Genomic DNA, 13,878 nt, shown 5'->3' with positions numbered 1-13,878 from the left:
TTTCCACATTTTTACCCAAAGCTTCCCAATCAAATGTCATAAAAGTTAAGCAAGTATTCAAGATTGCTTCCATAACTTTGGTGCCAGCCTGTGATGCTGTACCATGTTCTGAAACCCCAACAAAAAAAATAAAAAGAGACCAAGGAGTAGATGCTGTGCCAGGACCCTCAAACCACAGAGAAGCAACCACAAGTAGAAGTAAAAATGAAATGCACAGTCCAGTACATCACCCACTCAAAGAAGGTAACTCGTTGATATTGTATAATGACATTATTTTGATTTGGGTACTTCATTTACACACCACATTCCGATTTGTTGTTGTCACCTATAGCCCTGAGATGGACACTGCTTGAGTCTCATTTGCTTTTCACCCAGGCAAAACAGTCTCCTATGCCCCTGTACACATGGTCGGAGAATCCGTCGGAATGTGTCCTATCGGACCGTGTTGTCGGATAATCCAACTGTGTGTGGTATGTATCGGACTGATTCCATCTGAATATCCGTCCGACCCAATTTTCCAACATGTTGGAAATATTTCCCGACCAACTGGGCCGGTCGGACATAATCCGATCATGTGTAGCGAATTTTGATCGGATCAAGTGCCACGCATGCTCAGATCAAATTCCTACATCAAAGCTATTGGCTACTAGCCTGAACGTAGTCCCATCGTAACGAAATTACGTCATCACGTTCTGAAAGATCAGATTTTTCGACAACTTAGTCCGACCGTGTGTATGCAACAGTTTCGGACAAGATCCGACGGACAAAATCCGACGGATTTGGTTGTCGAAATCTCCGACCGTGTGTACAGGGGCTATGACGTACTGTGTAGGGACGAGGTTCGGCTTTCACATTGTCAGGTTCGGGGTGAATCCTGCTTGTTTGAGCTTCAAGGTCCATTTGTATTTACAGTTTGTGCAGATTCACCCAGGATATTTTTGTAAAACCATAATACACTGCATGACCTTTGAACTATGGTCAGCAGGTACAGGAAGGTCAAAAACCAGCATTTGGTTAAGTCAGTCTCTTCATTATAAAAGGCCAAGGGGAGGCACAGAGCAACCACAGAGTCAGTGAACTGGAAACTGTTGCAAGGAAAGCGCTGGGAAAATTGTCAAACTGCATAGGATCCGCTAGGAAACTGTACTTTAATTCTGACTTGAAAAACTCTAAACACACATTCTGACTACATAGGATTCTCTGTCAAGATCACGTGAAGCATACAAAGCCCTATTTTAGTGGTATGCTATGCACAATGAGCACTGTGCCAGAAACATCTACTGTAGAGTGAAAGGGGAGAGAGAAGGGAGCTTTACAAATCCCTGTGGCAGTTACATATGTATATAGAGATAATACCGCACCAACCATAAATGTGAGCAGATAACACAACAATCAGACTGAATTGTGCACAAAAAAATAAAAATAAAATTTACATTGTAATAAAATTTACATTGTAAAGCGCTGCATAAACTGTTGGCGCTATATAAATCGATAATAATAATAAAAAACAAAGTGTAGCGCTAGTGATATTCAGATAAGCATATCAGGTGTAAGGCTGGGTTCACACTGTTGCGATGCGAGAATGCTGCAAATCTACTGCGCATGCCTCCCCGCGGCAGTTCACACTGCCCTATGCGAACTGCTGGGAGTGTCAGTGAAAAGTTAATGACCCCTCCAAATCAGTTCGCATATCGCAGTGCAATCTGCAAACTCGGACAGGAATTGGATCGCATGGTGTGAACACCCATGCGATCCGATTCTGCTGCGGACCAAAAAAAGGGTCCTGTGTGAGTTTGGGCCAGATGCGATGCGAATTCAGCCATACTATCTGTATGGCTGAACTCGCATCGCACAGAGATCGCATGTGATTTGCAGTGCAGTGCGGTGCGAATCACATCCGATCTCGTACCCCGCAGCAGTGTGAACCCAGCCTAAGTCCCGATATAAATCTCATCAGAAGAATTATTATTAAAAATTACGAAGCCATCAAAAAATATAAATATTGATGGTACAACCTATGTGAGCATATACATCTAAGCCCCTGTACACACGGTCAGAGATTCTGCCAACCAAATCCATCGGATTTTGTCAGTCGGATTTAGTCCAACGGATCTTGTCCGAAACTGTTGCATACACACGGTCGGACTAAGTTGTCGAAAAATCCGATCTTTCAGAATGTGATGACATAATTTCGTTACAACGGGACTACATTCAGGCTAGTAGCCAATAGCTTTGATGTAGGAATTTGATCTGAGCATGTGTGGCACTTGGTCCGATCAAAATTCTCTACACATGATCGGAGTATGTCCGATCAAACCAGTTGGTCGGGAAATATTTCCAACATGTTGGAAAATTGGGTCCGATGGAATCAGTCTGATGCATACCACACACAGTCGGATTATCCGACGACACGGTCCAATAGAACACATTCTGACGGATTCTCCGACCATGTGTACTATATGTAAATATATAAATCAAGGTACATTTAATATATAAATAATGCAAGGAAGGTAATAATTACAACCTATATAGATATAAATATTTGAAGTATAAATAATCTATTAAGATAGATATAAAAAGTGGGGTTCCACACCCAAATCGCACCAAATGTAATGTAATGCGATTCTTAAATCACAAAAATATCAAATATTAATTATATCAGAAATATGAAGGAGAAGGGATCTCACCGCTCCAGGAGCACACATGCAGGCTGTAAACTGCCTCTTCGGCTGGGAAGCCACAGGTGCTGGCTATTACCACTAGCAACAGACGAAAAACAAGCTCTGGACTGCCGCACTCTTCAGAAAACCACTTTCTTTTATTGGAAAATCACATCACAGCTCAACAGACACAGCGAACAAGGAAACATTGCTGACGTTTCGCACTAGCTGTAGTGCTTAATCATAGCCATAGTAATTAAGCACTACAGCTAGTGCGAAACGTCAGCAATGTTTCCTTGTTCGCTGTGTTTGTTGAGCTGTGATGTGATTTTCCAATAAAAGAGTGTTTTTCTGAAGAGCGCGTCAGTCCAGAGCTTGTTTTTCGTCTGTATATCAGAAATAGTGCAATCCCGAAAAGAGTGCAATAAATAAATATATATGTGAATAACAAATAAAGTCCACAACAATGAAAAGAACGTTCCTATGCCTCAACCAGAGGGTTAAAATCTCTGCGTAACTGGTAGATATATTATAACAGGCATCCAGCATTCTGAGGGACATCTTAATACTGTAATAAATAGGGTACTCTTACCAATGGTGGTGGACTCCAGACCAAAGGGCGTGAGTCAAACGAGCCTACCCCAACCCGGGACGAACGGAGGTTAAATCCACGCCAAGGAGATGCTGTTGGTGAGGCACCAGACCCAACCCAACACCTTTCTAGAGATGGTAAGCTGGGACTCCAACATGCAACTTCCGCGATCACAGCCTTCCACGGATTCCTTAAGGACTCCAATATTTCTCCCAGTGGATCATTCGGATTTAACCAAAGTATGTAAAAAAGGAAGAAAAAGGGAGCCTCCACATAGTGTAAATCCAGTAAACAGAAAAAGTTTTTTATTTTTTAAATGTATCTTCCAGACTGGCATATCTACCCCATTTTTTTTTTTTATTTGGCAGTTACATATGCCAACGATAGGGACTGAAGAGCCTTCTATTCAAGCTCCTACCGTCAGTTTCAAAAAGTACTACTCATCACTGGCCCCATTGGAAGTCCTGAACTTTATGCTAAAGGACTTATTGACCCCCTTCAAGCTTGTATGCACCAAAAGAGGTCAGAGTGCTTGTCATGGGAAGCATTAATAGAGCCAGCTTAGCTTGGTTAGCCTATCGTAAGCACTTCCAGCCACCACTACTGTATGAGATGTTTCTGGATTAACGCTCAGTAGGTTTGGGAAAATGGTAAGGGCTTTGGTACCATTGACAATGTCCTCTTTGGGCAAATGTCCCCACTCTCCTCTACTCCTCTTCTGGCAGGAAGTCTAAAATGTAGGACTATCTCAGCTTGATAGAGAGAGCTAATGTGATATTCTTTACTCATGATTTGAAACTACAGTTTAATTAGAACTGCCAAAAAATCGTTTTCGTTTCATTCTTTTTTTGGGGGGGTTTTACCCCGTTTTTCGGGTCATTTGTTATGATTGCAATCCGTAAATTCTAAAAAAAAAAAAAAAAAAAAATGGGAAATTCTGAAATTCAAAACAAAAAAAATCAGAGAGTCAAAAAAAAATGGAAATTCGGAAATTCAAATACCAGAAAATTCGAAAATCTGAAATTATAATTAACTAATAATAGCGTAACTATTACTAACTATTAAATTATAGGTATTGGAATTTTCATTCAAATTTGGCTGTTAGTGAATGTAACGAATACAAATTTATCCAAAATAACTAATGCCGCATCTAAACAATAGATTGGACTTGATGGACTTTTTTTTTTCAACCTCGCCTACTATGTAACTACGTAACAAATGGAACGGAACAAATGAATAATAAATAATAAAACCTTTTTATTATTGTAATTGTAATTTATTATTATTAATTTGTTGCGTTACATTCGTTTGGAAAGATACGGCATTCGTTATTTCGGGAAATTTGTAACTTTGGATAAATTTGTATTCGTAACGTTCTCTAGCAGCCAAATTTTGAAAGGAAATTCCAATACCTATAATTTAATAGTTAGTAATAGTTAAGTTATTATTAGTTAATTATTTCAGATTTTTTAATTTACAAATGTTCGGAAAAGTTCTTTAACCACTTCAGGACCGCCGTATTGCCAATGTACGTCAGCACAATGGCACAGGCAGGCAGAATCACGTACATCTACGTGATTGCCTTCCAGCGGGTGGGGGGTCCCATCGGACCCCCTCCCGCTGGTTACGGCGGTCCGATTCGGTCCAGCAGCGATCCGTGATGAGGGGATGGCCGTTCGTTTTCGGCCACCCCCTCTGGATCGCTCCTGGCCAATGAGAAGCTTCCTCCCCTGTGTATTGTTTACACAGGAAGGAGGAAGTGATGTCATTCTCCTCGGGGCGGTCTTTTTGACCGGACTACGAGGAGAAGAGTAAAAGTAAGTGTGCACGAACACTACACTGACATGTAGGTACACACAGGCACACAAACCCCCCCCGATCCCCCCCCGATCGCCCCCCGATCCCCCCCCCGCCCCCCTCCCCCCCCAGTCACAGTGTCACTGATTGCATTGATCATTTCTTTACTGATCAATGCATTCAGTGTCAGTTGTGACAGTAAAAACTGTCAGGACAGTTAGTGTTAGGTCCAGGGTAGCCCCCTATCACCCCCCAATAAAGATTTAACCCCCTGATTGCCCCTAGAGTTAACCCTTTCACCCCCTTTTGCCAGTGTCACTAAGCGATCATTTTTCTGATCGCTGCATGTGTCGCTAGTGTCGCTAGGTAGCTAGTTATTTTTTTAGGTTCACCGCCAGGTTTTTATATCGCTAGGTACCCCGATATACTACCCAATAATGTTTTTAACCCCCTGATTGCCGCTAGTTAACCCTTTCACCCCCTTTTGCCAGTGTCACTAAGCGATCGTTTTTCTGATCGCTGCATTAGTGTCGCTACAGTCGCTAGGTAGCTAGTTATTTTTTTAGGTTCACCGCCAGGTTTTTATAGCGCTAGGTACCCCGATATACTACCCAATAATGTTTTTAACCCCCTGATTGCCGCTAGTTAACCCTTTCACCCCCTTTTGCCAGTGTCACTAAGCGATAATTTTTCTGATCGCTGCATGTGTCGCTAGGTAGCTAGTTATTTTTTTAGGTTCACCGCCAGGTTTTTATATCGCTAGGTACCCCGATATACTACCCAATAATGTTTTTAACCCCCTGATTGCCGCTAGTTAACCCTTTAACCTCCTTTTGCCAGTGTCACTAAGCGATCGTTTTTCTGATCGCTGCATTAGTGTCGCTACAGTCGCTAGGTAGCTAGTTATTTTTTTAGGTTCACCGCCAGGTTTTTATAGCGCTAGGTACCCCGATATACTACCCAATAATGGTTTTAACCCCCTGATTTCCGCTAGTTAACCCTTTCACCCCCTTTTGCCAGTGTCACTAAGCGATAATTTTTCTGAACGCTGCATCAGTGTCGCTAGTGTCGCTAGGTAGCTAGTTAACTAGGCTCCCAAAAAGTCCCCCACATGTGGTATCCCCGTACTCGGGAGAAGCAGCAGAATTTATTTTGGGGTGTAATTTGACTTCTGCCCATAGCATGTGTGAGCAATATATCATTTAGTGACAACTTTGTGCAAAAAAAAAAAAGTTTGTAATATTCCCGCAACTTTTGGCAAAATATAAAATATTCCATGGACTCAACATGCCTCTCAGTAAATAGCTTGGGGTGTCTACTTTCCAAAATGGGGTCATTTGGGGGGGTTTTGTGCTATTTTGGCATTTTATGGCCTTCGAAACTGTGATAGGTAGTGAGGAGTTAAATCAAAAATTTGCACCCTTAGAAATCCTGAAGGTGGTGATTGGTTTTCGGGGTGCCGTGCGCGACTAGACTCCCAAAAAGTCCCACACATGTGGTATCCCCGTACTCGGGAGAAGCAGCAGAATGTATTTTGGGGTGTCATTTCACATATAACCATGGCATGTGTGAGCAATATATCATTTAGTGACAACTTTTTGTAAAAAAAATTTTTTTTTTTTTTTTTTGTCATTATTCAATCCCTTAGGACAAAAAAAATAAATATTCAATGGGCTCAACATACCCATCAGCAATTTCCTTGGGGTGTCTACTTTCCAAAATGGGGTCATTTGGGGGGGATTTGTACTGCCCTGCCATTTTAGCACCTCAAGAAATGAGATCGGCAGTCATAAATTAAAAGCTGTGTAAATTCCAGAAAATGTACTCTAGTTTGTAGACGCTATAACTTTTGCGCAAACCAAAAAATATACGCTTATTGACATTTTTTTTACTAAAGACATGTGGCTGAATAAATTTTGCCCTCAATGTATGACTAAAATTTAGTTTATTCGATTTTTCTTATAACAAAAAGAAGAAAATATCTTTTTTTTTCAAAATTTTCGCTCTTTTTTCATTTATATCGCAAAAAAAAAAAATCGCAGAGGCAATCAAATACCATCAAAAGAAAGCTCTATTTGTGGGAAGAAAAGGACGCAAATTTCGTTTGGGTGCAATATTGCATGACCGCGCAATTACCAGTTAAAGCAGCGCAGTGCGAAATTGCAAAAAGACCTCTGGTCCTTAAGGTGTTTATTGGTCCGGAACTGAAGTGGTTAAACAGGTTTTCGTTAATTAGTATATTTCCAAATTAACGAATTTGATGAAATTTTATTAAAAAAAACGAATTCATAATGAAACAAATTGCACGCCTAAATTTAATCACTAAATGCCTCTTTTCTGTACTCTGCAGAACCACAACCACAAGTCATTCTGGATCATGGCGACACCATTTCCCACAAGCAATTGGGAGTAGCTCCTTCCCATACATCTTCCAAAGGTAAGTCATGATCTATACTCTACCACTGCACATTACACCCAGGGGCTGTACACATCGATCTTCACTTTCTATAGTAGTCAAGGCAGGCAGGGCAATATACATTCCAGTAAGGGAAGCAATTATAACTCTGAAACTCACAAATCTGTTCACTTATCCTAACTAAGCATTCTTCTAGGTACAAACAAACAAAGAGAAATGAGCCGCCAGCCAGGGACATGTTGAGCACAAATATCACACACTGCTGAGTACATGGGATCTACTGACAGGATATCCTGAGCTTGGATAGCCATGGAGTAAATTAACCCTACAGAAAATTCTACCAGGATTATGATAAACACATGTCAGAGACATTGTTACCATATGAAAGACCTTGCCGTGAACTGGATGGTCACGAGGGATTTTCTGCCAGGAACATCTGGAACAAAGCTAAACACTCTACTATGAATTATGTGTACAGAGATGCACTTTAACCACTTCAGCCTCGGAAGGATTTGTCCCCTTAACGACCAGGCCATTTTTTGCGATGCGTCGCTTTAATTGACAATTGCGCGGTCATGTGACGTTGTACCAAAACAAAATTGATGTCCTTTTTTTCTCCCCACAAATAGAGCTTTCTTTTGCTCGTATTTGATCACTTCTGCTGTTTTTATTTTTTTTGCGCTATAAACAAAAAAAGAGCGACAATTTTGAAAAACAAAAACCCTTTTTTTACTTTCTGCTATAATATCCAAAAAAAAAAAAATTTCTTCATCACTTTAGGCTGATGTGTATTCTTCTATATATTATTGGTAAGAAAAAATCTCAATAAGCGTTGGTTTGGTTGGTTTGCGAAAAAGTTGTAGCGTCTACAACAGCCTTTCTCAGGCTTTTCAACACAGAAGAACCCTTGAAATGGTTCTCCTGTCTTGAGGAACCCCCTGCTAAAAATGAGAAATCTACAACTCATGATACATTAGTGTGATGGACAGTGGGAAGAATGGTCCTTATACTTGTGGTCATTGGGAAGAATTACCGCTTTACAGATAACTAAAAAGATCAATGGTGTGAGTGGGAACTTATCTGAGAGGCAGAAATTTCCCAATGCTGAAGGAACCCCTAGAAACCTCTGGAGGAACCCTAGGGTTCCACGGAAACCCTGGTTGAGAATCACTGGTCTACAAAATAGGGGAAGAGTTATGCTACTTTTATGTATTTTACTAGTAATGGTGGTGATCTGCAATTTTTAGCGGGACTGCGACACTGCGGCGGACAGAGCGCACACTTTTGACACTTTTTTGGGACCAGTGATATTTATACAGTGATCAGAGCTAAAAATAGCCACTGATTACTGTATAAATGTCACTGCAAGGGAAGGGGTTAACACTAGGGGGTGATCAAGGGGTTAAATGTGTTCCCTCAGTGTGTGTTCTAACTGTGGGGGGGGGGGGGTGAGGCTGACTGAGGGAGGAGACCGATCGATGTTCCTAATTACTAGGAACAGACGATCACTCTCTACTCCCCTGACAGAACAGAGATCTGTCTGTTTACATTGACAGATCTCCGTTCTGTCTTTGTTAGGAGCTATTGTAGGTGCCCGGCAGACATCACGGCTGCCGGGCACGTGCATCAGCTCCCACATCACGATGGCGCACGCGCCCCCTATATCCCTTAAAGTGGCCAAAGTACAGCTACGGCGATTTGCTCAGGGGAGCCAACCTACCACCGTATAACGACGGTGGCTGGTCGGCAAGCAGTTAATTTTTAAAAATGTAAATACATAGCAATAGCACACCACATAACAAAAATGCTTTAGCAATACATTTGTATTAGGCATATACAGTACATATGATTATACAATAGGTATAAATATCCAAGTACTGTATCTCATATCCCATCAAGCATAATACAGCATGGGTATTCGCTACACTGTTGAATCCAACCAACAAAAATACATGCATGTACTGTATATAGGTACAGTGCTCACTGTAATTATATGCATCCATGCATTTTTGTTGATACACCATGGAGGGGTTAATCACCCTAAAAATAGTCCATTGCTAAATGATGTAGAATAGATAATAGTGGTGTGTAGACCTGCTAATTACACAGGAGGCACCATGCCAGGGATGTGATGAACACAGTGGAAACTCTACTATGGATATAATGCAGGCATAACATTTACCGTGGATATGGGAAAACACACACGGAGCAGTCTGCCATGTTTCTAATAAAATACACAAGGTTTGCATCTAGGGACATGTTGCATATGACTTTCTCAGCTCTACGTGGAGCACACAGCCACAGATATGCAGAGTAAAAGAAGTTCTGCTAAGCATACTGAACTCATAATAATCACAAGACTTTGCCAGGAACAAGCTGGGCACAAGGGGGTAAACTACACACAATGAAAAGACTGCAAAGGACATGTTGAGAACACTGATCTCTCTGCCGGGGACATACTAAGCACACTGATTATTACCCTGTCAGATGTGCTGAGCACAAGGAACACGTTCCTTGGGAAATGCTAAACACACTGATCACTCTATTAGAGAAATCATAGCTCCCAAGTGTCCCTGATTTGGAGCAATGTCCCTCTGTCCCTCTTTCCCCCTCATGTGTCCCTCATTTCGGTCTGATCCATATAGTTGTATATAAAATGCACTTTTTATCTTTCAAAAAGTTTCCCAGTGCTAAACCTTTCATCCAAATTCCAAATTGTTCTTGGTTAATTCTCCTTTAACCACTACAATACAGGGCACTTTCACCCCCTTCCTTCCCAGCCCAATTTTCAGCTTTCAGCGCTCTAGCGCTTTCAGTGACAATTGCGCGGTCATGCTACACTGTACCCAAATGAAATTGTTATCATTTTGTTCGCACAAATAGAGCTTTATTTTGGTGTTATTTATTCACGACTCCGTTTTTTTTTTTTTGCGATATAAGCGCAAAAATAGCGGAAATTTGGAAAAAAAACTATATTTTCTTTTTTCTATTTGAAAAGAAATCCAATAAAATCAAATTTTGTCATAAATTTAAGCCAAAATGTATTCTGCTACATGTTTTTGGTAAAAAAAATTCAGTTAAGTGTATAATAATTGGTTTGCGTGATCACGGACATATGTACGCAAATGATCACGTACATATGTGTGCAGGTGATCACGTACATGTGTGTGCAGATAATCATTGGGACATGTGATTTTAGTGGGACATATGTGGGGGACATGTTTTTATTATTAGGGACATGTGTTTTTATTATTTGGGGACATGTATGTTTTGGGGACATGTGTGGTGTGTTGTGTGTTTACACTACACTGATGATCAGTGAGTAAAAAGCTGTAAAAAGCAGCCCATACTCACTGATCATCAGCCGGCTGCAGCGTTCTGCTCTCCTCTCCTCAGCGGTGACTTCCGTGTGAGGAGAGGAGAGCCGATTGCCTAGCAACCGGCTGTTTGTTTACATCACATGATGGCCGTGATTGGACACGGCCGTCATGTGATCAGGAGGGCCAATCACAGAGCCCTCCTGCCGATCTGAGATGTGCCGTGTCCGGGTGACACGAGCACATCGGGATCGCGCCGCTGCGCGGGCGCGCGCGCGCAATCCCGCTACTCCTGAAGGACGTTCCTGAACGTCCTATCAGGAGTAGACGGCTCCCACCCGGCCGTATATATGCATTGGCCGGGTGGGAAGTGGTTAAGGGGGTGTGGCGGGGGGCGTGTGCTATGCCTACATACGCTTGCCAGTAGGTGTCCCTCATTCCCATCTCAAAATGTTGGGAGGTGTGGAGAAATGTTGAGCACACTGGGCCCTCTTGTCAGGGACATGCTGCAAACACTGAGCAGTTTGCCAGGGTTATGATTAGCACAGAGACATGTGAAGTATAGTGAGCAGAGTATAGTTACATATCAAACCTTAGTGCTTTGTCTTGGGCATGCTGGAAGAATGGATCACTCTACCGGTGCATGTTGAGCACAAGGAGCACTCTGCCAGGGCTACGTTGAGCATGCTGGGAAGTTGGAGCTCTACAACAGATATATTGAGCATATGAAGCACTCTACCATAAAGAAGCACTATACCAGGGACATGGTAATTACATAAGACACTTTGCAACCGACAAGTTGGAAAATGCAAAGTATTCTTCTAGGTATGGGCAGAACACTGAGCACATTGTCATGGGCATACCTAACACAAGTGCCACTCGGAAAGAGAGATGCAGTCCACAAGCAACCCACTACAATGGAGGTGTAGAACACATGACAAGGGTATTGTATAAGTCCTGGGGTCACCTGGGCCAACCAAAATCCACAAGTCAACTCTGCCAATGAAAATTATCCGACACAAAACCAAAGCTGCTTTGGCCACAGCAGCCAATTTATGAAATGCAAAGCCAAAATAACAACATAAGCAATAAACATAACAAATGAAACTGGACATGGGATCAAGGTCTTTGAAGGCCATCTCATAACAAACCAACTAATATCTGCATCTTAGGCAACAAGCCATACAACACTGCCTTGAGGAGACCATCATTACGGCTACAGATACCAAATGAATCTTCACATGAGCCATTGCCACAGGGATGCCAGACCTGAGATGGCTCCTCAAACTCAGTTGAGCGTTAACTGCTGATGCTGTCCTTCAAAGATCCTAATATCCTGCCTGGCTGCTGTGACAGATTAGAGAGCAGAAATTGAACCATATCATGTATGGGCAGTAAGTATTATTTAAAAAAGAATCCAAAAAATCCAATAGGGTGAGAGGGCATGAACATTGCTCAGGTGCTGCTAACTCCAACAAGAACTGACATTTTCTGTCTCCTCAGATCCTCCTACAACTCCTCCTCAACCCTCCATCAATCAATCAGGTACACGTCTACTTCAGTTTCATTTTTGTTTGGACAATTGTTTACCTATCACCACCCCTTGTCTCTCCAAACCCATGGCCATACATAGACGTCTCCATCTGCTGCTGCAGGATGGCTAAAGCCCCTAAAGCCCCATACACACTATCAGTTTTTCTGCTGAATTTTTCCTTAACCTCCCTGGCGGTAATCCCGAGTCTGGCTCGGGGTGAGATTTAATTACCATAAGCGGTATTCCCGAGCCAGATTCGGGATCCCATCGCAGGATCCATGGAGGGGGCTACTTACCTTGTCCCCTGGATCCAGCGATGTCTCCCCATTGTGATCAGCGAGCCGCCGTGTCTCGCTCGATCTGTGATAGCGCCGGACTCCATTTCCTGAGAGCATTACGATGCACGGGGACGGAGTTCAGCGCCAAATTCAAAAAGTAAAAAACACAGTATAGATACAGTATACTGTAATCTTACAGAATACAGTACTGTATCAAATAATTACACATCCCCTTTGTCCCTAGTGGCTTGTCCAGTGTCCTGCATACAGTTTTATATTATAAAAACTGTTCTTTATGCCAGGAAATTTAAGATTGTCCATAGCAACCAAAAAATGTTCATTTACATCAAAAGTGGTTATAGAGAAGCTAGAAAACAGCGATAATAAATTAGAATCACGTGCAGAATTGAGCGATGGTAATTTGTGTGGAAATTCGTCATCAAACACTAAAAGTAATGACAGCGACAATTCTGCAACTCAGCATATTTCAGTGTTTTTGATTTGATTACATTATTGAATAATTATTATTGTATTTGTTAGAATTATTTATAGTTATTTATTTTATTTTATTATAATTATATATATATATATATATATATATATATATATATATATATATATATTTATGATTTCATATTTCAAATTTTATCATACCGGGAATGTCTGTTAGACTCTGGTTTGGATGGATTTAAGTGAATTATTCCTAAGAATTGCAGGCCTGCAATATAAAACGCCAAATTTCCATGCAAAATAATGGTACCGCTTTCAGCACCTAAAATTTTAAATAATCATACCGCCAGGGAGGTTAAGGTTTACCAAAACCAGGTAGTGAAAGGGCATGCCTGATTGCATACAAATAGAAACTCCTAAGGTTTGACCTCATATTACCGTATTTAATCGGCATATAACACACACTTTTTTCCCCTTAAAAGCAGGGCAAAATCGCGGGTGCGTGTTATACGCCAATCCCCCACAGTTCTGAGCCTCTGGGCGGCTGTCAGCCGCCTTCGGCTCTTCAAGGCAGCTTTCGGCCGCCTTCACCCATTATCGCCGGCTTTCGCCCGCCTTTGGACGTTCTCGGCAGCTTTCGGCCGTTCTCGGCAGCTTTCGCGCGCCTTCAGCTCTTCTCGGCGGCTCCCGGCCGCCTTTGCCCGTTCTCGGCGGCCGAAAGCTGCCGAGAACAGCCGAAGGCAACCAAAAGCTGCTGAGAAGAGCCAAAGGCGGCCGGAGGCTGCCGAGAATGACCGAAAGCTGCCGAGAACGACCGAAGGCAACCAAAAGCTG

At 42.1% G+C, this 13,878-nt stretch overlaps 1 protein-coding gene across 10 annotated transcripts in view; it reads left to right on the top strand.

Moving 5' to 3' along the window:
- Nucleotides 1–13,878, top strand: part of CCDC7 (coiled-coil domain containing 7) — a 48,537-nt gene that overhangs the window by 19,566 nt on the left and 15,093 nt on the right. For 7 of the 10 annotated variants that reach the window (XM_077447290.1, XM_077447292.1, XM_077447285.1 and 4 more), the window contains 3 exons: nt 22–243; nt 7,400–7,486; nt 12,286–12,327. In XM_077447290.1, coding sequence (XP_077303416.1) covers nt 22–243; nt 7,400–7,486; nt 12,286–12,327 — 351 coding nt within the window. The remainder of the gene's footprint in view (nt 1–21; nt 244–7,399; nt 7,487–12,285; nt 12,328–13,878) is intronic. The other 3 variants (XM_077447291.1, XM_077447293.1, XM_077447294.1) reach the window with 3 other exon arrangements.

This window comes from Lithobates pipiens, unplaced genomic scaffold (genome assembly GCF_037356315.1).
Source record: "Lithobates pipiens isolate NorthernLeopardFrog02 unplaced genomic scaffold, aLitPip1_a1.2 Scaffold_22, whole genome shotgun sequence".
NCBI classification, from domain to species: domain Eukaryota; kingdom Metazoa; phylum Chordata; class Amphibia; order Anura; family Ranidae; genus Lithobates; species Lithobates pipiens.
The sequence above is the reverse complement of the archived record's forward strand: the minus strand, read 5'-3'. Positions and strand labels throughout refer to the sequence as shown.